Here is a 25,188-nt window from a genome sequence, read left to right as displayed (position 1 = left end):
GAATTCGTTTGTAGGCCAGACTGTGAAAACTGGGTATAAAAAGTCAAGCCTCTACATCAAGGGTGCCTACCGATGCCCCCATCCCCCCTCTTTACATTAAGGGTCCCTACCGATGTCCCCCCTCTTTACATCAAGGGTCCCTATCAGAGTCTCCAATTTACATCAAGGGTCCCTATCAAAGCCCCTCTACATCAAGGGTCCCAGTCAGAGTCCCCTATACATCAGGTGTCTCTATCAGAACCCTGTTACATCAAGGGACCCTATCAGAGTCCACGACTTACATCAGGTGTCCCTATCAGAGTCCCCCCTTACATCAAGGGTCCCTATTAACGCCCCTCTACATCAAGGGTCCCAGTCAGAGTCCCCTATACATCAAGGGTCTCTATCAGAGCCCAGTTACATCAAGGGTCTCTATCAGAGTCCCTGACTTACATCAAGAGTCCCTATCAATGTCCCTCTACATCAAGGGTCCCAGTCAGAGTCCCCTATACATCAAGGGTCTCTATCAGAGCCCCGTTACATAAAGGGTCTGTATCAGAGCCCCGATACATCAAGGGTCTGTATCACAGCCCCCGTTACATCAAGGGTCCCTATCAGAGTCCCCGACTTACATCAAGGGTCCCTATCAGAGTCTCCCTTACATCAAGCGTCCCTATCAACATCCCTCTATATCAAGGGTCCCAGTCAGAGTCCCCTATACATCAAGGGTCTCTATCAGAGCCCCAATACATCAAGGGTCTCTATCAGAGCCCCGTTACATCAAGGGTCCCTATCAGAGTCCCCGACTTACATCAAGGGTCCCTATCAGAGTCCCCCCTTACATCAAGAGTCCCTATCAACGTCCCTCTACATCAAGGGTCCCAGTCAGAGTCCCCTATACATCAAGGGTCCCTATCAGAGTCCCCTTTACATCAAGGGTCTCTATCAGATCCTCCCTTACATCAAGGTCCCTATCAAAGCCCCTCTACATCAAGAGTCCCTACCGATGCCCCCATCCCCCTCTTTAGATTAAGGGTCCCTATCAGAGCCCCCCTTACATCAGTGCATTGCAGTACCACACAATAAAACGCATGTTACCACAACGCGTCGGTATAAAGCCAGCCTAAAAAAGATTCCCACTCATAACTGAAATGGTTTGTAGGCCCGAATGTGAAAACTGGGTATAAAAAGCCAAGCCTTTGCCCGTAGCGACCATACTGCTTCTACCACCTTTGTGTATTCTGGTTGCTATCGGCAACAACTCCATTCACATCCCAAAAATCAGAAGAGAACTGGCAATCAGATTTCCACTATCATTTGCTAAAGGGAAAAGTAAAACGTAGTGAACCTCTGACTGGTTGCTATGGATAACAGACACAGTGTTTACATTTCTGACTAGGCCCTAGAGTTGCCACCTCATCCTTTTAAACCTGAACACATATAAATTCCACAGGTTCTGAGGCTAATTATATGCAGATAAGGCACCAAGTGAGTTTAATTACCACCTTAATCAGCCACAGAACCTGTGTAATTAATATGTGTTCGGGTTTAAAGGGATGAGGTGGCATGGCAACCGTATTAGGCCCCGATATCCCACCATGTCCCTCTCTCCTCAGGCACAGGCTGTTCCCAGCCCAGACAGGATGGGAGGATTTTCCTGGCCGCCTGCTGAAAATTCCCCCGATGTGATTTTTCCATGTGTTTATGTCAGGACGTCACAGCGCATTCCAGACATTTCTCACACAGGCCGGGAGGAGGAGGAGGAGGGGATCCTGACAGCGGTGCAAACCGCTGGATGTGCGTGACAGACAGGACAGCACCCAGGAACGCCACTTAGGCCTCATTCGCAATGCTGCTCCTAAACTGACGTTTTGGAAACTTTTGGCGTTTTTTTTTGTTTTTGTTTTTTTGCCTAAGGCCCTAAACGCACCCCAATAAAAGTCTACACTCACTGGCCACTTTATCAGGTATACCTTGCTAGTACTGGGTTGGACCCCCTTTTTGCCTTCGTTTTTCATGGCATAGATACAACAAGGTGTTGGAAACGTTCCTCAGAGATTTTGGTCCATAGTGACATGATAACATCATGCAGTTGCTGCAGATTTGTTGGCTGCACATCCATGATGCCAATCTAGGACTGCCATCTTTTTCTTCTTCTAGCCAAACCCGAACACTTTAGCCACGCACGGCAACATTTTATTTTTAACCACTATAAGACCAGGCCTCTTTTTTAGATGTGGTGTTTACAAGTTAGACCCCTTTCACACTGAGGGCACTTTGCAGGCGCTACAGCTCTACAAAATAGCGCATACAAACAGGGGCGGACTGACCATTGGGGCACTCGGGCACTGCCCGAGGGCCCCATGCCACTAGGGGGCCCCATCAGGGTTGCCAGCCTCAATAAAACCAGGGACAGTATGTAAAAATCTTTTTTAAATCTCAAGATTATAGCTGCCCCGCCTCTCCAGTACCTTTTCAGTGTGTGTATGTGTATTCTGTGTGTATACTGTGTGTCTGTGTGTGTATACTGTATGTGTGTGTGTATGTATACTGTGTGGCCCCATAATCTCCTATTGCCCAGGGGCCCCATAATCTTCTATTGTCCGGGGGCCCCATAATCTTCTATTGTCCGGGGGCCCCATAATCTTCTATTGCTCGGGGGCCCCATAATCTCCTATTGCCCGGGGGCCCCATAATCTCCTATTGCCCGGGGGCCCCATAATCTCCTATTGCCCGGGGGCCCCATAATCTCCTATTGCCCGGGGGCTCCATAATCTCCTATTGCCTGGGGGCCCCATGAGTTGTCAGTCCGCCCCTGCCTACAAAGTGCCTTGAAACAGCCGCTGCTGTGTCTCCAGTGTGAGAGCCCCGAGGGCTTTCACACTGGAGCGGTGCGCTAGCAGGACGGTAAAAAAAAGTCCTGCTAGCAACATCTTTGGAGTGGTGAAGGAGCGGCTTCACCGCTCCTACCCAATGAAATCAATGGGACAGCGCGGCTATACCGCCGGCAAAGCGCCACTGCAGCGGCACTTTGCAGGCGGTTTTAACCCCTTTTCGGCTGCTAGCGGGGGTTAAAACCGCCCTGCTAGTGGCTGAATACCACCGCTAAAACGACGGTAAAGCGGCGCTAAAAATAGCGCTGTTTTTACCGCCGACGCCGCTCCCATCCAGTGTGAAAGGGGCCTAAAAAACTTTTTTTTTTGCTAGAAAATTACTTAGAACCCCCAAACATTATACATTTTTTTAGAGAATAAAATGGCGATCGCTGCAATACTTTCTGTCACACCATATTTGCGCAGCGGTCTTACAAGCGCACTTTTTTTGGAAAAAATTAAAAAAAATGTATTTAAAAAAAAAAACACAACAGTGAAATTAGCCCATCTTTTGAAAGATAATGTTACCCAAGACGTCACGCTTCAAAATTGCGCCGCTCGTGGAATGGTGACAAACTTTTACCCTTAAAAATCTCCATAGGCAACATTTAAAAAATTCTACAGGTTGCATGTTTTGCGTTACAGAGGGGGTCTAGGGCCAGAATTATTGCTCTCGCTCTACCAATCACAGCGATACCTCACATGTGTGGTTTGAACACTGTTTTCATATGCGGGCGCTACTCGCGTATGCGTTCGCTTCTGCATGCGAGCTCGGCAGGACGGGGCGCGTTTAAAAGAACTGTTTTCTTATTTATTTTACCTTTTATTTTTTATTTTTACACTGTTCTTTAAAAAAAAATAAAAAATTGTGTGACTTTTATTCCTATTACAAGAAATGTAAACATCCATTGTAATAGAAAAAAAAGTATGACAGGACCTTTTAAATATGAGATCTGGGGGCAAAAAGTCCTCAGATCTCATATTTACACTAAAATGCAATAAAAAAAAAACAAAAAAATTTTTGTCATTTAAAAAATAAAAATAAACGAAATGTCCCTTTAAGAGCTATGGGCAGAAGTGACATTTTGACGTCGCTTCCGCCCTGCATTGTCATGGAGATGAGTGGGGGCCATCTTCCCCTCACTCGTCTCCATGCACAGCTAGGGAATGGACCCGATCGCCTTCTGCCGCTGCCAACGGCTCCGGATCACGGCGGAGGGCACCGGATCGTGGCGGGAAGGGGGGGCCTCTCACGTCGCCAATAAAAGTGATCTCATGGCGAATCTGCCACAGAGACCACTTTTATCTTGGCCGAACACGGGGATACCGGGGTTATGGAAGCTAGCTGCTGCCATAACAACGATATCGTCCTTCAAAATAGAGACGTACATCGGCGTGTGGCGTTCCGGAAGAGGTTAAGGGGGAACGCTGTGGACTCCGGTGTAAAGGGAACTCTGATGTAAAGGAGCACCGCAGGGCACCTCTTACATCTGAGTCCCCCTTACCTTAGTGTACTCATTCCCTTAGAAGCAGGAGAGAGAAGGAGGAAGGAGTAAGACTTCAGTCACAGACAGTGGATGGTGAGCTCACTCACCGGAGGATGGAGGCTCAGTCACCGGCACCTTTCATCCACGATAAATCTGCCGGTTGCTGAGCTTCAAACTTCCAGCCCACACATCCTTTTTTGAATGCCGGGAATTGGAGTGTGGGTGGGCAGACAGAGGGGTAGGGGTGAGAGGAGGAGGAGCAAGCCCTCTCTCCTCTCCTGTCCGGGTATGGGGCCCACGTGCACCCCTATGCACTCGCCAGTTGTGGTACTAGGTTACTTGGGGAGCCACGGTCCATTCTGAAAATTGTGTCCGGGGTTTCAGTTGGTCTGAATCCCCCGGACACACGATTCAAAACCTGGAGTGTCCGGGTGAACCCTGAACAGGTGGAAACCCTATGCAAATCTCCCGTCCGACCACATCCCAAAGGTGCTCTATTGGATTGAGATCTGGTGACTGTGAAGGCCATTGGAGTACAGCGACCTCATTTTCATAGTGTATGGCCAGCATTGGTTGGTCGAATTTAGAAAAATCAACGGTGGCGCCAATCGGATCACAAAACGCACAAAGGCCCCCCCCCCCTCCCACCGTGATCCGGTGCCCTCAGCCACTTACCGGAGCCGTCGGTAGCGGCGGAGGTGATCGGGTCCTTCTCTGGTCTGTGCATGGAGAGGGTGAGGGGAAGATGGACCCCACCCGTCTCTGTGACACTGCAGGGCGGAAGCGACATCAAACCGTCACTTCTGCCCATAGCTCTTAAAGGGCCTTTTTTTTTTTTATTCTTTTTTTTTTAATGACAATTTTTTTTTTTTTTTTTTATTGCATTTTAGTGTAAATATGAGATCTGAGGTCTTTTTGACCCTGGATCTCATATTTAACAGGTTCTGTCATGCTTTTTTTCCTATTACAACAGATGTTTACATTCATTGTAATAGGAATAAAAGTGACACAATTTTTTTATTTTTTTAAAAACTGTGTAAAGCAGCGCTCGTATATGAAAACGGCGTTCAAACCAGAGCGAGAGCAATAATTCTAGCACTAGACCTCCTCTGTAACTCAAAACATGCAACCTGTAGAATTTTTTAAATGTCGCCTATGGAGATTTTTAAGGGTAAAAGTTTGTCGCCATTCCATGAGCGGGTGCAATTTTGAAGCGTGACGTGTTGGGTATCAATTTACTCGGCGTAACATTATCTTTCACAATATAAAAAAAAAAATTAGGCTAACTTTACTGTTGTCTTATTTTTGACTTCAAAAAAGTGTATTTATTTAACCACTTAAGGACCGCCTCATGCCGATGTACGTCGGCAGAATGGCACGGCTGGGCACAATCACGTAGCGGTACGTGATTCTTTAAGTGCCCAGCCGTGGGTCGGGAGCGCGCTCCCGACGGCGCTCTCCCGACCCGGTCCTGTGCTCCGTGACCGTGGCTGCGGGACCAGAGGACCTGATCGCCGCTGGTGTCCCGCGATCGGGTCACAGAGCTGAAGAACGAAGAGAGGTCTGTGTAAACAAACCTCTCCCCGTGCTTCCCTGTGTGGCTGTCACAATCGTCTCTTCCCTTTTATAGGGAAGGACGATCAGTGACGTCACATGCCAGGCCACGCCCCCCTACGATAAAAAAACACATAACGTCACACATAACACCTACACTTCCCCCTAGCGGTTAACTCCTTCACTGCCAGTGTCATTTACACAGGAATCAGTGCATTTAAATAGCACTGATTGCTGTAAAAATGACAATGGTCCCAAAAATGTGTCAAAAATGTCCGATGTGTCCGCCACAATGTCGCAGTCACAATAAAAATCGTTGATTGCCGTCATTACTAGTAAAAAAAAATATTAATAAAAATGCTATAAAACTATCCCCTATTTTGTAAACGCTATAACTTTTGTACTAACCAATCAATAATCGCTAATTGCGATTTCGTTTACCAAAAATATGTAGAAGAATACGTATCGGCCTAAACTGAGGGAAAAAAATGTTTTTTTATATATGTTTTGGGGATATTTATTATAGCAAAAAGTAAAAAATAATGCGTTTTTTTCAAAATTGCCACTCTATTTTTGTTTATAGCGCATAAAATAAAAACCGCAGAGGTGATCAAATACCACCAAAAGAAAGCTCTATTTGTGGGAAAAAAATTACATCAATTTTGTTTGGGAGCCACATCACATGACCGCGCAATTGTCAGTTAAAGCGATGTAGTGCCGAATCGCAAAAAGGGGCTTGGTCCTTTGGCTGCAAATTGGTCCGGGGCTTAAGTGGCTAAAAAAAAGTGCGCTTGTAAGACCGCTGCGCAAATACAGTGTGACAGAAAGTATTGCAACGACCGCCATTTTATTCTCTAGGGTGTTTGAAATTTTTTTTATAAAGTTTGGGGGTTCTTAGTAATTTTCTAGCAAAAAAAATGTTTTTAACTTGTAAACACCACATCTAAAAAAGAGGCTCGGTCCTTAAGTGGTTAATGGGCATAAAATCGGTTGGGCGAGTTTGGAAATTTTCTGCCGAAAGAACGATCAATTTCAAGGTTAAGGTGTTTCCCGTCCGATCTGTCTGCACTAGGTATATGTAAAAATAAAATAAAATAACGAACAAAAAATAGATACGTTTATGTCCGCTGAACGATTTATCGGTCATTACACGATGACACTATCGTTTGCGCTCACGGCCCGAATGTTCATCTTTTTCGAAAATGGGTTCGGCCAATTTTTTCGTATAGTGTATGGCCAGCATTAGTCTGATGTTTTTCTTACAGAACAAGCTGCCCTGCAGATGTAGCAGTTTGAGGAATGAGTCAAACCATTTACCACTGACGGGGTGCTTACAATGATCAGCTTTTAGTTATTCATGTAAAACCTTTATCCCAAAAGAAAAAAAAAAAGAACTGTTTGCTGTAAGTAAGTGTGAGCTGGAGTTTATCTTCAGTTTGTTAGTGTATCTAAATCTGCTAGTATATCTAACACTCCCCTCCACCCTAGACTGACAATGCTGCTGTCCGAAGGTGCCCCCCCCCCGTGCTCCTTCATCCATGTTATAATACAGGAGGTGTGTTACTGGCCAGATCACCAGGTGAAAACACAGGGTGAAGAAATAGACTTAAAAAAAAAACGAATGCAGCCACCACATCTAATGAGCTGCAATATAAAAAAAAAATTGGGTTTGGATTTAATATCGCTTTAAGAGGAACTGCAGTCTGCTCACATAATTTGTAATAAAAAGATCTTTGCCATTCTGAAGCTTCCCTCCAACCTCTTTGCACATTATTTTATATATACTGCGATTCTATACCTGGCAAATGTGCTGCAGAAATCTCCCTCCACTGAGTCTGGCGGCAGCCATATTAACTGTGGGCAGCTGAAGCTGCTGCCTGTTCACTTCCTGGATTTACACAGAGCCACGCCTCCAGCTCTGCAGCTCTCATTGCCCCTCTTATGACTCATCCCCCCTCCCTTCCTGACAAACTCTCACGAGAGTGATAGAGTTGTGCATGATGTCATAGGCCTAGGCCAATGACCAGACAGGAAACAGGAAGTGGGCTGTATAAGGGATTTACTGGCAGAAAAAAAATCTTTTACTATCCAATGATAAAAGAACAAAAAGGGCAGAAGATTTCATCGATGGGAAATTGCACAAATGACTGAAGGTCCTCTAGATGCTCAGTAATATGAGACATGGAACACTTCCAGGTATTTATTACTTCTTCTTACAAGGATCACAACCCTCCCCCCTCACAATCTGCCTTTTTCTCCAGAAGGGTGGCACCATCTTGGTTTGGGCATCATGCAGGGACAATTTCTACCCCCCCCCCCCCCCAGGCTGAGATGGCTCAGATATGCCACAACCATATAAATCTTGATACCTGTGCAGTTCTTGGCGGTGTTCACAAATGTTTGACACAGAACAGACCCTGCTCCAGCCTTTCACATTAGGACTTGCTACACATTTTAAAATGCAGAGTCCGATCACTGGGGGTGGCCATACGCCACAACATTTAGAGATGGGAATGAGGGACACCTACCGGCAAACGTATGTAGGCATAGGACATGCCCCTTTGCCACACCCCATTAAAGGAGAATTAACCCCCCCAAAAAAAGGTTAATTAAACCCACAAGGGCTTTTTTTTATACCACTACTATTCATTTATATCAGCTTTTAAAATTTACAAATACAGCCATTTAGAAATCAGATGAAAGGTTTAGCACTGGGAAACACTTTTTGAAAGATAAAAAGTGCATTTTATATACAACTATATAGATCAGACCAGAATGAGGGACAAATGAGGAGGAATGAGGGACATTGCTCCAAATCCGGGACAGTCCCTCGAAATCCGGGACAGTCCCTCGAAATCCGGGACAGTCCCTCGAAATCCGGGGCAGTCCCTCGAAATCCGGGGCAGTCCCTCGAAATCTGGGGCAGTCCCTCGAAATCTGGGGCAGTCCCTCGAAATCTGGGGCAGTCCCTCGAAATCCGGGGCAGTCCCTCGAAATCTGGGGCAGTCCCTCGAAATCCGGGGCAGTCCCTCGAAATCCGGGACAGTTGGGAGCTATGGGAGACTGAGGAAATGTTCCTTCCTGAGGATGTCATCTCAGCCTAAGGCAAAGTCTGGACCAAGATTGGAGCTTAAGGGTGGATTTTTTTTTTTTTTAAATAAAATGCGGTGTTTTTGGCGAGAAATGTCAGGAATGTAGTCAAATTTACGGAGCGCTCTGTTTAACAATACGTCTCCAATGGAAGTTCAGACTTGTGTGATGTCTGACACCGCATGTGATTCGCATCGCTCTGCAGCGCAAGTCACATGCGATTTCTCTGTGCGATGCGAATTCAGCCATGCAGATTGTACGGCTGAATTCGCATCGCATTTGGACCAAAATGGTGCAGGATCCTTTTTTCTTTTTTTTTTTGTCACACCCATGTGATCTGATTCCTGTCCGAATCCACGGTTCACACTGCGATCTGTGAACTGATATGGTGGGGGGGGGGGAGTGTCTTTTTCTATTGACACCCTCAGCGGTTCGCGTAGGGCAGTGTGAACCGTCTGCAAGTTCTATGCGATGCGGGAACAGGAACGGGTATCGCATAGATTCCCGCATCGCACTAGTGTGAACCGAGCACAAATGTCTTTAGAATATTAGAGACGGGCTTCTGTAGGGGATTCTACTGTACCTGCTACCCTGTTACCCCCAAAAATAAGACCTAGCGTGATTGTCGGTGATGGCTGCAATATAAGCCCTACCCCCCAAATAAGCCCTAGTTAAAGTCCGTGTAGGTCTTATTTTCAGGGTAGGGCTTATTTTCGAGGAAGCAGGGTATGGCTTATTTGGGGGGGTAGGGCTTATATTGCAGCCAACACCGACAATCATGCAAGGTCATATTTTGGGGGAAACAGGGTATGAGTCTCCAAGCCTGGGGTGGGGGTGGGCCCTGCTGACCCCTGCTGGACAGTCCTAGTCTCTGCAAAATGTATTCGTCAACCAACAAGGGCCAAGCGGAACTTTAGTAATTTTTTTTTTTTCATCTTTCCATCTATTAAATCTTCTGCCCTTGTTGTTGTTTTAACTTTGGATAGTAAAACTTTTTTTCTGCCAGTAAATACCTTATACAGCCCACTTCCTGTTTCTTGTCTGGTTATTAGCCTAGGCTTTTGACATCATGCACAACTCTCTCTCTCACTCTCCTGAGAGTTTGCCAGGAAGAGGGGGGTGAGTCATAAGAGTGCCAATGAGAGCTGCAGAGCTGGAGGCGTGGCTCTGTGTAAATCCAGGAAGTGAACAGGCAGCAGCTTCAGCTGCCCACAGTTAAAATGGCTGCCGCCAGACTCAGTGGAGAGAGATTTCTGCAGCACATTTGGCAAGTACAGAATCGCAGTATATATAAAATAATATGCAAAGTGGTTGGAGGGAAGCTTCAGAATGGTAACGATTAATTAATTAATTAATTAATTTTTTTTACAAATTATGTTAGCAGACTGCAAATCCTCTTTAAGCAGAGACACTAGGGAATAAAATGGCGAACGTTGCAATTTGCGCAGTAGTTTTGCAAACGCAATTTATTGGGGAAAGAAATATACTTCAATGAACTAGAAAAAAAAACAAACAAAGGCAATAGATACTCCAATTTTTTTTTATGGTATAATGTGAGTAAAAAGACACCTAACATGGTCACGCTTTAAAATTGTGCACGCCCATGGAATGGCAACCAACTACAGTACTTAAAATGTTACTAAACCCACAACAGTAAAAATCAGTCTGTATATGTAGTAAAGCGTGCTTGTTATACTCACTGTGGAACCTAAGGGGTTAATTCTCTGCCTTGTGTAAAGAAGTTTGATCCTGTATGCACAAATCCTCTCCTTATGCAGTCCCCAATCCATCTGCTGTTAGTACAAAGCCTTGGGGGCACTCTGCACATGCTCATTTTGGTGTGTATGATTATAGAGTACTTTTTCTTGGATGTGATTAGCACAGGGCCAATCAGCACTGTCCAGACCAGTGGGTCAGGGGTGCTGCAGTCTCATAGGACAATCAGGGGGGGGAAGAAAAACTCCTCCTACAAGCTTTAACCAGACACTGATTGAAGTCACAAGACTGCTGATGAGAAAATGTATTTAGCAGTTTATATTTACTAAAAGGATTGCATATCCATGTTCTGTGTATTGTGGGAGACCAGATATAGTGAATGCAGGGTCCTGGGTTTAGTAACACTTTAAAAATCTCCATAGGCAACGCTTTAAAAATATTTAGAGGTTACCAGTTTAGAGCTACAGGGGGCTAGAATTATTGCTCTCGCTCTAACGATCGTGGCGATACCTCATATGTGTGGTTTGAACTCAGCTTACATATGTGGGCGCGACTTACGTATGCCTCCGCTTCTGCACATCAGCAGGGAGGGACTTTACATTTTTTTTTTATTTATTTTTTTTACACTGCCCCTTTTTTATTTTATCACTTTTATTCCTATTAAAAGGAATATAAACATCCCTTGTAATAGAAATAAGAATGACGGGTCCTCTTTATTGAGAGATCTGGGGTCAAAAAGACCCCAAATTTCTTTCATAATATATATATATATATTTTTTACTACAAAAAAAAAAGATTATAGCCCGGGAACTGGAAGTGACGTCAGACGTCGCTCCAGTCCTCCAAGGGCACTGAGACGAGTGGTGGCCATCTTGGCCTCACTTTTGCCATAGTCCAGCTAATGGCTGCATCGGATCAGGGTTTCAACCGATGGGTCAGGTAAGCCTAGGAACAGCGGGCGTCCCGCCACTTCTAAAAGTGATCCCACGGCAAATTCGCCCGCAGAAACCACTTTTATGTGAAAGCGAACCAGCTGTAGTAAAAAACAACCCCGGTATTTGTGAAAGTACTGATGTATTTTTACTATGGACCAGTAAGTGTTAATCTTGGATGGGGAAAAGCAGTGCAAGAAACCAATCATGTATTGTATTTATATATATATTTATTGTATTTATGTATTGATATATATGTACCAGTGTGCTGCTGATGAGAGGAGAGACAGGGGAGAGCTCATGACTGTGCTGCTTCTCCTTTCACTGTTCAGTCACAGGTTGGGGGCTCATCCGGGATAACTAGGTTGGGATAACAAGGTTGGGGGCTCGTCCGGGATAACCAGGTTGGGGGCTCTTCCTGGTTAACCAGGTTGGGGGCTCGTCCGGGATAACCAGGTTGGGGGCTCATCCGGGATAACTAGGTTGGGATAACAAGGGTTGGGGGCTCATCCGGGATGACCAGGTCTGGGGCTCATCCCGGATGACCAGGTTGGGGGCTCGTCCGGGATAAGCAGGTTGGGAGCTTGTCCAGGATAACCGGGTTGGGGGCTCGTCTGGGATAACCAGGTTGGGGGCTCGTCCGGGATAACCAGGTTGGGGGCTCGTCCGGGATAACCAGGGTTCACAGGAAGTGGGTTGATGCCATTTCATACTGAAGACTTTTAGCTGCATGTCTGGATTGAAAATGAATATTGCAGCACCTGTCACAAGGTGCAACTTTTAGGGTCAGTCTATCATAGCCAAGGAGAGCAGAGAAGGAGGAAAAAGCAAAACAAGTTTTCCCTGATCTGCCCCCTGCACAAGACACACAGACAGTCTGAGTTATTGAATGAGGGAAGCGGCATAGACACATAGTTTGTGAGGGTGTCAGGTCCTGGGTTTGCTTATATGCTGCTTTCACATTACAAAGAAAACACATTGACCAGAACACCAGGAGAGACAAACAGTATGATCACAATGCAGCAATATGGTACAGCAAATGATAAGCTCACAGAGTCATAAGGCAGCAATCCGGGGCACAGCGAGCAACAGGCAGTAATATGGCACAGCAAAGATTAAATACAGGGTCACTGCAGCAATCACAGGGCAACAATCCGGGGCACAGCAAATATTTGACCCCACTCCTGATGACCTGGATTGCTGCCATGTCACCCTGCCCCGCCATATTGCTGCCTGTTCCTTGCCCTGCCCCAGATTGCTGCCTGTGGGAGGGACCCAGCAGACTCCACCCACTACAGGCTGCCTGTAGAAAACTACAGGAGGGGGCGGAGACAAGATCACTCCCCCCACACAAGGAGAGAGAGCAGCAGTGAGCGGTCTTTATTACAGGAAGTTCCTGTACAGAGGCTGGATTACTGCACAGATCTGGACTGGAAGTAATACACAAAGCACACCAAGCAGTCTCTTTAAAAAAACATTAGTTGGAGAAATATCACAAACATTTGTCCAGTCTGCGCAAATTTTCCCTGCATTTTCTCCAATACGATTACTTTCATAAGATCTTTCCGCTCCATCTAGTGGCCAAAATGTGTCATTTTATTCCTGATCTGCATTGCAATGACTGCATTTCGGCCACTAGATGGAGCTGATGACCATAGGGAAATAAGCAGATTTGAGAAAACATAGAAAAAGTTTGTGCAGGCTGGGCGAAGGCTTGTGACGTTCACTCAATTAATGTTTTTTAAAAATAGACCCTCCCCCAAGATTCAAGTAAGACTATACACGCCTCTTGTGTTTAGGCAATATGCTCTCATCCCGGAGTTTGGCTTTAATGCGCAACAAATCTTTGGAGAGGAAATCAGACATTCACAATGTTTTATAACCATTTTTATTCATCAATGAAAACGTATTTGTATTGTACATTAGTTACAAAAAACAAGAAACAGATACAATGTGTGACAGTTGTATTTTTATCTTTATCATCATAAAAAAAATTAGAACATTTTTTATAAAACTGATATAAAATGACCTGTCAGCTGCATACAGCGATGGCCGCCATTTTGTGGGAGGGGCTAGTGAATGAGGATGGACTTTTGCCCAGTCACTGCTACATGTAACCGAGACTCATAGGAGGAGATTGACTAGCAGGGAATCCCATATAGCAGTGATGGAGAACCTTGGCACCCCAGATGTTTTGGAACTACATTTCCCATGATGTTCATGCACTCTGCAGAGTGCCTGAGCATCATGGGAAATGTAGTTCCAAAGCATCTGGGGTGCCAAGGTTCTCCATCACTGCCATATAGGAGACTGTCTTGCCACCTAGTGGCCAATCAAGCTTCTCGCCTTGATGCCTTTTCCCTGGCAGCGTGAAAGGTTGAAGCCGATTGGTTGCTAAAGAGTCAGGCAAATGCTGCTTCCAGAGCAAGCCAAGAGTGAGATGCTGTAACCGCCCACCAATCGGAGTTTTGCAATTGAGTGGCTTAAAGTGAAAACTCATTTCTAATTGGTTACAGCCCACCATGGCCCTCCTACGAGGTGTACTGAATCTAATAAATGTGGAAAAGGCGGGGGGCCTATTCCCAAAACGGCTCCCATTGCTGGATGGAGGTGACAGGTACTCTTTGGCACTTTGGGCGGAATTTTTCTGTGCGTTCCTAACTTCAAGTGTCTGATTTTTAGTGCAAAGTATCCACACACAGGAAGGACGAGAATGTTTCTGGAACACCCTGGAGAGCCATAGACCTGGGGGAGGACTGGCTGCAGGGAACACTTTAAAGGGCAACCATATTTATTCCTGGCAGTGACCATGTTTGCCCTATTTGAGCCCCAAGTTTGCACAAGTATCAGATCTCCCAGGATGCACTGGGAAAGCAACAAGCGAAGCGTCACCAGCAGTCACTTCTGGATCGTGTGTAGATATTCTGGGAGTGTCTGGTGCAGACCTCACATCTGGTAGCATGGAGCAGCGGGAAGGTGAGCGGGGTTCGGAATGGAGCAACTAGCAGATGGTACATTTGATTTGCAACTTGGGAACGCTATAGAGGAATGTGGGCGGGGACAGAGAGAGAGCGTCGTCTGACCAGAAAAAATAAAATAAAAAATAAAACGAAAACCAAAAAATTTTTTGGCAGTGCACATGTCTAGTACCAAATAAAAGACATATATGTCCTTATATCACCAATGCAATATTTTTTAGGGGGGCGATTGATCACAGAGTTATTCTCAAGGTAATCGATTTATACTGAATTTGGTCTGAGTGTTTTATTTATTCTTCCATGACCTCTTATGATGAAGGGGTTATGTGGCCAGCAACATGCCAGCTGCCTATGCTCCAGCATTGAAGGAAGTCTGAATGTGGATAGGTAGCTCCGGGGTCTCTGGAGTGAAACAGGGAAGTAGGTACCGGCCCCATATGGTGCCCTACCCTATAGATTGTGCAAATAATATAAGTTCCCTTTGCTATAATTCTATGACCGTGACCTGATGATGTCACTTCTGGGATGGGATGACGTCCCTCTGGTGATGCAATGATGTCATGCCCGTGACGCAATGACCTCGCACCTGTGACGCGATGATGTCATGAATGTGACGTGATGATGTCCCTCTGATGACGCAATGATGTCATGCCCGTGACGCGATGACGTCCCTCTGGTGATGCAATGATGTCATGCCAGTGATGTGATGATGTCCCTCCTGTGACGCGATGACGTCACACCCGTGATGCTATGATGTCACGGCCATGACGCGATGATGTCATGCCCATGGCGTAATGACGTCCCTCTGGTGATGCAATGATGTCACACCCATGACGCGATGACGTCACGCCTGTGACGTGATGACATCCCTCTGGTGACGCGATGATGTCACGCCTGTGACGTAATGACGTCCCACCCATGACGCAATGACATCACTCCTGTGCTCCCAATGCAGAGCACACTGTGCATGACATCACTGCAAATGGTAACATCCCCAAAACAGAGCATTTTCTTCCCTTTTCTTACTGGTCGTAACAGATACGTCATACATGCATGAGGAATTTCATTGTCAGGAAAGCAAATCTGGGTTTTAGGACCAGCGTCATTGTGTGAACAGGGTACAGCTAGTAACGCCATGGAATGGCGGGTGTTCTATGACACAATAGCGGCATGGTTGCTTTAGATCAGGGGGTTTTCATTACAATCGCTTGGTCTCTGTGCTTCTCTATGCAATGAAGGCAGGCTGGTGGGAGGGACCAGCTGGATGACTGAGGTTTTTGCCTTGTTGGCTGGCTGAGCTGAGTTCTGGTCCAGGCTTATTGTAGTCTCAGTGATATCATCACCGGATCTCTGTGCTTCTCTATACCATGCATGCAAATCATGGCTGGTGGGAGGGGCCAGAATAGTGCTGGACATAGCTTCCCAAAAACATCCCAGCCCACTGTGCCTCAGTACCTCTCTCCAGAGCTCTAAGTTCTGATGCAAGCAGTGGGTGGAGTTATGCAAATATCAATGCCTTGATAGGTGGGTGTTCCTGATCCGGAGCCTCCATGATGGACAGAACTGAAACCCAACAAATAAAAAGGGTGAACTTGTAGTTCTGCAAAAGCTGGAGGGCCACAAGTTGAGCACCCATGGGCTAGATCAGTGGTCTCCAAACTGCGGCCCTTCGCTTGCTTTTATCCAGTCCTTGGGGCACAATTTCATCCACTGAAACCAACAATGAGGCATAATTCCTCCCCCCAATGAAGGGGCACAATTCTTCCTACTGACACCAATGATGGGGCACAATTCCTTCCAATGATACCAGTGATGGGGCACTATTCCTCCCAATGACACCAACAATGGGGCACTACTCCTCCCAATGACACCAATGATGGGGCACTATTCCTCCCACTGACACCAATGATGGGGCACTATTCCTCCCACTGACACCAATTATGGGGCACTATTCCTCCCAATGACACCAAAGATGGGGCACAATTCCTTCCAATGACACCAACAATGGGGCACAATTCCTTCCACTGACACCAATGATGGGGCACTATTCCTCCCAATGACACCAAAGATGGGGCACAATTCCTTCCAATGACACCAATGATGGGGCACTATTCCTCCCAATGACACCAATGATGGGGCACTATTCCTCCCACTGATACCTATGATGGGGCATAATTCCTCTCAATGACACCTACAATTGGGCCCAAATACACGAATAGGGCATAATTCCTCCTAATTCCACCAAAGATAAGGCTTTGGTTTTTTTCCCCACTGACATCTGGACCTTTGCTACCCCCAATGGCCACAGTCTCCCCCCCCCCCCCCCAAAGTCTGAAGGACAGTAAACTGGCCCCCTTGTTTAGAAAGTTTGGAGACCCCTGGGCTAGATGATGCTGGATGTCCTTCATTTAAGAAATGAGACTGGCTCTACCTGACTTGCTGCGGCTTCTAATGCACATTTTGAGAAGCTGACAGTGTGCGGTGAAATGGGGGGGGGGGGGGGGGGACCGTGTCAGTAAAGGAGGAGAGGAGCCGGTACAACTGTGCAAAGACAGCCAGTAATGGAGACACATGGGACAGCTATGGGGTATTGATATCTGAATCTGTTGTGCGCACTCAGGAGCTGGATAACAGCTCAATCACTTGACAAGGCAGCAACTGGCAGACTACAAGTGATCTCTGACAACCTGACACCCTACTGCAGTCAGATAAAATGGAGGGGGGGAGGGGGGGCAAATATAATTTTTTTGTTTTTTCAAATATAATTTTTTTAATAATTAAGCATGCACATTCATATTAATTAATATTAAACTTAACAAAATATTCTGAGAGCAACCATGACTGGTTCTCTTTTCCTGTGGTTTTGGTTTATGTACAGCTTCCAAAATAACGGTAAGGTAAGGCCATACACAGGAGACCGTGACAACTTCACCCAGATGGAAGGCAGCACCAATTTGGGCCAATACCTCACTAATCGCGTCTTACCAACTCGCTCCATCTCATTGCACAATACATACACCTCATCGATTGTCAACCTACAAAAAAAAAAAAAAAAAGCGCAGGCAGCGATGGAGTTTCACTAGAGTCAACCTTATTTTTCTAAACACATACACTATATTACCAAAAGTATTGGGACATCTGTCTTTACACGCACATGAACTTTAATGACATCCCAATCTTAGTCCGTAGGGTTCAATATTGAGTTGGCCCACCCTTTGCAGCTATAACAGCTTCAACTCTACTGGGAAGGCAGTCCACAAGGTTTAGGAGATGTGTCTATGGGAATGTTCGACCATTCTTCCAGAAGAGCAATCGCGAGGTCAGGCACTGATGTTGGAAAAGAAGGCCTGGCTCGCAGTCTCCGCTCCAATTCACTCCAAAGGTTTTCTATCGGGTTGAGGTCAGGCCAGTCAAGTTCCTCCACCCCAAAATCGCTCAAACATGTCTTTATGGACCTTGCTTTATTCATGGCATGGGGTTGTTTTTCAGGGGTTTGGCTTGGCCTCTTAGTTCCAGTGAAGGAAAATCTTAAGACGTCAACATACCAAGACATTTGGGACAATTTCATGCTCCCAACTTTGTGGGAACAGTTTGAGGACGGCCCCTTCCTGTTCCAACATGACTGAGCACCAGTACACAAAGTAGGGTCCATAAAGACATGGATGAATGAGTTTGGGGTGGAGGAACTTGACTGACCTCAACCTGATAGAACACCTTTGGGATGAATTAGATTGCAGACTATCAAGTTGAGGTCCGTCAAGTTCCTGCACCCCAAACTCACTCATCCATGTCTTTATGGACCTTGCTTTGTGCACTGGTGCTTAGTCATGTTGGAGTAGGAAGGGGCAAAACTGTTCCCACAAAGTTGGGAGTATGAAATTGTCCAAAATATCTTAGTATGTTCACGTCTTAAGATTTGCCTTCACTGGAACTAAGAGGCCAAGTCCAACTCCTGAAAAACAACCCCACACCATAATTCCCCCTCCACCAAATGATTTGGACCAGTGCACAAAGCAAGGTCTATAAAGACATGGTTGATTGAGTTTGGGGTGGAGGAACTTGACTAACCTAAACTTGATAGAACACCTTTGGGATGAATTAGAGTGCAAACTACGAGCCAGGCCTTCTTTTCCAACATCAGTGCCTGACCTCACAAATGCGTTACTGGAAGAATGGTCAAACATTCCCATAGACGCACTCCTAAATCTTGTGGATAGCCTTCCCAGAAGAGTTGAAGCTGTTATAGCTGCAAAGGGTGAGCCAACTCAATATTGAACCCTACGGACTAAGACTGGGATGCCATGTGCGTGTAAAGGCAGGTGTCCCAATACTTTTGGAAATATAGTGTAGATGTGTGTTAAGTGCGCCTTCTAGTGGCCATCTGATGCCACGCTGTGCATCAGTTCTGAATAAGAGAAAGGTCTACCGGTCATGAGGTCAAGTTGAGGGGCCAAACCCCCGCTAAGGCCTTTTGTGACTGACAGAGACATTAACACAACTGCTATAAAATACAAAACAAACAGAGGCGTACAAAACTGAATAAAGAGGCGCCCATTTTGAATCTGAGTTTTCCCGGCTTCCATAGGAACATCTTAAATTTAAAAGGGAAAACGCAGTTTTCCAAAAGGCCGCCGCGGTATCTGAGTGCAAGAGCTGACTTTTTTTAAAATAACCAAAACCTACAAAAATATACCTCTGTTTTCTTTGGCGATGTAGTGTTTCTTTTAAGTTACAAAAATCGGCTGTCCAAAAATAAAATAACAGTTCTGTGTCCAAGATGGCAGCCACGTGGGCCGTCATAAGTAGAACATGGCTGTGCGTCCAAATCCTTCCAGCACCAGGATTCTCAGACATGGCAGAAATTTAGAAACTGTCCATAACCTGTGTTTTGGTTGTCCATTAGGGAGCGGCGTGGCGTTCCCTGTCCCGGCCGGCTCCTCGCTCTCCAGTTCCTCCTGGCTAGTAGTTGCGGTTCCTCTCGTTAGGGGAGAACTTTCCTGTCTGATGGAAGTGCATCCTGGGACGAATGTTCCTGCCGGAGGTGATGAGGTCTCCGTATCCCTGTTGGTGGGAGAAGGCGTAGCCGGAACGGCGGGAACTGGTGCGACGGATCCGTGCGCGGCGAGGGGGAGGGGCCGGGCGCTTCTTGGCTTCTCTGATTTTTTTCTGGATCTACAAAACACACACAGCGTTTATTACTTAAGTTCTTTTAACTGTAGTCTGTTTCCATTGGGTACGCGTTTACAGAATATTGTAGACATGTACAATAGTTTAGTTCCGGATTCGTTTTTTTTCATTCGTTAATTCTGAAATTTCCGAAATTTCAATTTTTAAAATTTCCAAATTTTCAGAATTTTCAGAATTTCCGAAATTTCTGAATTTCCGAAATTTCAGAATTTCCTAAATTTCAGAATTTCCAAAATTCTGAATTTCCAAAATGATGAATTTCAGAATTTCTGAAATTAAATATTTACGAATTTTCAAATTTCCGAAAACCCGAAATTTCGGCATTTCGGAAATTCGTAATTCGAAAGTTCGAATACTCAAAATTTCATAAATTCAAAAATTCTAGAATTTGGAAATTTGAAAATCCAAGAATAAGAATGAAAATCTGAAAATTCAAAAGAATTAAAACCCGAAAATCTGTTATAATAACTAACTAATAATAAATATTAAATTATAGGTATTGGAATTTCCTTTCAAATTTGGCTGTTAGTGAACATAAGAAGGACGAATTTATCCAAAGTTACGAATTATCTGAAATAACGAATGTCGCATCTAAACAAATGGAATCTAACAATCTAATTATAATAAATAACAATAATACTAATAAAACCTTTTTATTATTACTATTGTAGCACTGACCCCCCAAGAAGCGGCTGATTTAATTGGGCTTACCGTTACCTTCTTGACCTCGTGTCTGTCTAGGGGTTTCCCGAGGTAGATGGCCCAAGAACTGTAGAGACTGACGCCAGTTCCGCTTAAGGGATTTTTATTTGCAAAAGAATAAATGAAACACAGTCTCTCAAAGTAGGGTTAGAGGGTTTCGGTAGGAAAGTCCAGGTGCTCTTGAACTAAATTGAACAGACAAAAGAGTCTCTCACACTAGGAAATCCAGAGAATAGCCATTCACAACTGGATCCTCACCCTCATCAGATAGTCCTTCTCTCACTAGACCCAGCAGCCGATAAAGTGCTTAAATCAAACAAAGTCTCTGCCACAGACTTGTTGCAGAACACTTGAATAGAACTGAAAGACGTAGACAACTCAGAGAACCCTCGTACGGCACCAGTATCTGGCAGCCAGTCTGGCGATACCACACGAGACTAGATTCGCTTGGGGTCTTTCAACTTAGCCTCCAGGCTCCTGCTGAGAAGCCAACCTTTGCGTGGCCTTCTCCCGAAGAATCCTCCCCTGGATGCTTTCACAGTTGCTGGGTCTCTCCACAAACCGAGACGGTACCAGACCACCTTAGAATCCTTCTTTCATTTACTTTGCCTTGGGCTAGCCAGCAACGAGGCTTGGAGTCGGGTAGATCCGCACCCCAGGCCATGAGAGCCCTGGGGGCTGGTCAGGAGGACCAGGACCAAACAGCCAGAAAGCACTTCTGGACCGGAACGCCGAAGCACGTGACGTCAGCACCTTAAGTACCGTCTCCCAGAATGCACAGCAAGAGTGACACTCCCATTGGGCTGGTTCTGAGAGAGAACTGGCACCCAATGCACCCAACTGGATTACGTTCTAGCACCTGCTAGGGATGACACCACCACCTATGGCCAAGCAGAATGCAAAACAATCCAGCCAGACTGATGCTGAGGCCAAAATTTAGAGTAATTAAAGCCAAAACCAAACTGCGGCTCCAGATGTTTTAAATGCCAAACACACATAGCGCGTGCTCTTTAGGAGGTGGCGCTACACTATTTATTTTTAATTTGTTCCATTCCATTTGTTTAGATATGACATTCGTTATTTTAGATTATTTGTACATTCAGATAAATTTGTATTCGTTACAGCCAAATTTGAAAGGATATTCCAATACCTATAATATAATAGTTAATTATTTAAAATTTTACTGATTTTCTTTCTTTTTTTTCAGATTTTCGAACTTTAAAGTTACCCTTTACATTGGCATTATCTCTAGATTACAGACATGGTCTCACCCTGTCACTGAAGGTGGGTTTTAGCATCGACCTCAGGAACCTGTAGGCCGCCACGGGCAGGACACACAGGACGATGGTCAGGAAAATGGTGAGCCAAATGCTGGGCTGGTTCAAAGAATTCCGCGCAGTTCCTGTAAGAAACCCAAACACATCAACTTCCAACTTATATACAATAACTTCAGTCTAAATGTATGTCATCTACATAGATAATTCAGAATTTGACTTGCCATCAGCCTGTTACACTCCCTGTACAGCAGAGCTTAGCTTGGAAGAGTGAGAATCAGCACAAGGTGCCAACTAGGTGGTAATATAGAAAATGCTTAAAGGAGGAGAGAGCAGAGTGACAGAGAGAGAGAAATAGAGGAGCTCATTAGTCTCCTTCTCCTCTCACTGTTCAGTCACAGGTGCTCCTAGCACATAGACCAACCTGTTAAAGATAGCACTTGGCCTGTACTAATGATATGAAGCCAGCTGGATTGGGCCCAATCATGTGACCACTGTGACAGTACCTTGAATAACTTTGTTAGAAGAAGTATCCAAAAAAGGACTTTCCCAATCTGCATCCTTTTTCTGATTCAGTATCTCAACTTATTGAACCCATTGGGTGAGCCTAATGGGCTGGCAGCTTGCATCTCCAAAGAAAGTCAATGTCTTCTGACAGGTTTATGTAAAGTTCAAGCAACAACATTTACTGTCCTGCAGGAATATCACTTACCCATAAACGGGAAGGAAGCCGTGAAGATCAGATACATTCCATCGCTGTACATGGTAAAACTGATAGCAAAGTAGACGGCTATGCTGCCCCAGATAAAGAACTGGTTGACTGCTGTCCAGTATGCTGTATCAAGGCCAATCTATGGAAACAAAATTGAGATGGTGATGCCAGGGCATAGCTACAATTTGTGGGGCCCTATAGTAACATTTTGATTGGGCTCTCCAGCAACCTCTCTGTGACACCTGGCAATGACAATAGTGTAAATGATTGTAACAAAGTATTTCTAAATCAGTGCTGCCTAGGTTGACCAGTAGACCAGATGCCTAGGATGACCAGTAGACCAGATGCCTAGGATGACCAGTAGACCAGATGCCTAGGATAACAAGAAAACCAGATGCCTAGTATGAGTAGCATGACCAGAAGAGCAGATGCCTAGTATGACCAGTAGACCAGCATGACCAAAAGACCAGATGCCTACTCTAACCACAAGACAGATGCCTAGGATAACCAGAAAACCAGATGCCTGGTATTACCAGAAGACCAGATGACTAGCATGACCAAAAGACCAGATGCCTACTATATCCAAAAGACCATATGATAAGAATAACCAAAAAACCAGATGCCCGGAATGACCATAGGAAGAGATGCCTAGGATAACTAGAAGACCAGGTCACTAGGATGAAAATAAGACCAAATGCATAGTATTACCAGAAGACCAAATGCCTAGGATGACCAGAAGACCAGATGCCTAGGATGACCAGAAGACCAGATGCCTAGGATGACCAGAAGACCAGATGCCTAGGATGAGCAGAAGACCAGAAGGATGACCAGAAGACCAGACGACTAGGATATACAGAAGGCCAGATGACTAGGATCTACAGAAGGCCAGATGTCTAAGCTGTGCAGAGGAAGACAAGATGCCTAGGATAGACAGAAAACAAGATACCTAGAATGACCAGAAGAAGAGATGCCTAGGATGACCAGAAGACCAGATGCCTAGGATGACCAGAAGACCAGATGCCTAGGATGAGCAGAAGACCAGAAGGATGACCAGAAGACCAGACGACTAGGATATACAGAAGGCCAGATGACTAGGATCTACAGAAGGCCAGATGACTAGGATCTACAGAAGGCCAGATGTCTAAGCTGTGCAGAGGAAGACAAGATGCCTAGGATAGACAGAAAACAAGATACCTAGATTGACCAGAAGAAGAGATGCCTAGGATGACCAGAAGACCAGATCACTAAGATGAAAAGAAGACCGAATGCCTAGTAAAACCTAACAACCAGATGTCTAGGAAGACCAAATGGGATACCTACGATGGCTAGGGTGACCAGTAGACCAGATGTCTAGGATGATCAGAAGACCAGATTTTAAGGCTAACCAGAAGACCAGATTCTAAGGCTAACCAGAAGACCAGATGCCGAGGATGATCGGAAGACCAGATTCTAAGGATAACCCCAAGACTACATGCCTAGGATGATCAGAGGACCAGATTCCAAGGACGACAAGAATATCAGATGCCTAGGATGACCAGAAACTCTGAAGGACTTCAAATCTACTTCCAAATATGGGCGGGACAGGACTGAGAGTAAAAACCAGCCCTGGAAAAAATTTCATACCAGCCTCATAGCATTATTATACCAGCCCAAGAGCATAACATCATTATTTTCTTGTTCATAAAAGGAAAAACTATGCCTTTTAAAGCACATTTGAAGAGCATATTATATACAGATAAGACAGATATGAAAGCACATAGGGCTAGGGAGATTATATATATATATATATATATATATATATATATATATATATATATATATATATATATATATACACATATATATATATATATATATATATATATATATATATTTATATAAGCAAATTCCAGTTAAAAGTAGTAAAAGTGGAGCAATCATTAAGGGGGACACCTGGGACTCTGGGAATGTGGGGGGATTCTGATGACCAGAGACAACCTTCCGCAAAAAGAATACACTAAGGTAAGGGGGGTGGGGTAATGATATAAGGGGGATACCTGTATATCAGTGCCCGCTTACATTATTGTATTCCCTCCCCCCTTACATCAGTGAACCCCCCCCCCCCAGACTGGCCTGGCGGTACTGTCACTGACCTCCCCTTGGTGCACCATGCAGGGCTCAGTCAGTTGGCTCCAGCTTGGTGGCTCTGGTTTCCTATAGTCTCCTCTCCGCAGTCCACACACATGTCTGACTTCTCCCATGACCCCAATCCCGGCGGTGTTCCCACTGTTGACTCCTCTCCAGATTGCAGACATGATACAGGAGATGTCAGAGGCTGTGGGCATGGTACAGGAGATGTCAGAGGCTGTGGGCATGGTACAGAAGATGTCAAGATGTCAGAGGCTGAGGGGATGGTACAGGAGATGTCAGAGGCTGTGGGCATGGTACAGGAGATGTCAGAGGCTGTGGGCATGGTACAGGAGATGTCAGAGGCTGTGGGCATGGTACAGGAGATGTCAGAGGCTGCGGGCATGGTACAGGAGATGGTTAGAGATTGAGGACATGATACTAAAGATGGTAAGATATGTAGACATGATATAGGAGATAGTCAGAGACTGCAGACATGGTACGAGAGATCAATGCAGCCTCACCAGTGCATATCAAATGCAACCTCACTGTGCACATCAATGCAGCCTTACTGTGCCCGTCAATGCAGGCCCACTGT

The 25,188-nt window shown here is 45.3% G+C and overlaps 1 protein-coding gene and 1 long non-coding RNA gene across 3 annotated transcripts in view; one reads left to right on the top strand and one right to left on the bottom strand.

Moving 5' to 3' along the window:
* LOC143941153 (uncharacterized) overlaps nt 1–21,827 on the top strand; it is a 32,429-nt gene extending 10,602 nt beyond the window's left edge. Inside the window, exon 3 of the long non-coding RNA XR_013263992.1 lies at nt 21,706–21,827. This is a non-coding gene — a long non-coding RNA (uncharacterized LOC143941153). The remainder of the gene's footprint in view (nt 1–21,705) is intronic.
* LOC143941152 (phospholipid-transporting ATPase ID-like) overlaps nt 18,870–25,188 on the bottom strand; it is a 176,982-nt gene continuing 170,663 nt past the window's right edge. For both annotated transcript variants that reach the window (XM_077463177.1, XM_077463178.1), the window contains exons 26-28: nt 22,485–22,623; nt 21,770–21,900; nt 18,870–19,781 (exon numbers count right to left, since the gene is read on the bottom strand). In XM_077463177.1, coding sequence (XP_077319303.1) covers nt 19,569–19,781; nt 21,770–21,900; nt 22,485–22,623 — 483 coding nt within the window. In that variant the 3' untranslated portion in view covers nt 18,870–19,568. The remainder of the gene's footprint in view (nt 19,782–21,769; nt 21,901–22,484; nt 22,624–25,188) is intronic.

Source organism: Lithobates pipiens, unplaced genomic scaffold (assembly GCF_037356315.1).
Source record: "Lithobates pipiens isolate NorthernLeopardFrog02 unplaced genomic scaffold, aLitPip1_a1.2 Scaffold_3, whole genome shotgun sequence".
Taxonomy (NCBI): Eukaryota; Metazoa; Chordata; class Amphibia; order Anura; family Ranidae; genus Lithobates; species Lithobates pipiens.
This window is presented reverse-complemented; position numbering and strand designations above follow the sequence as displayed.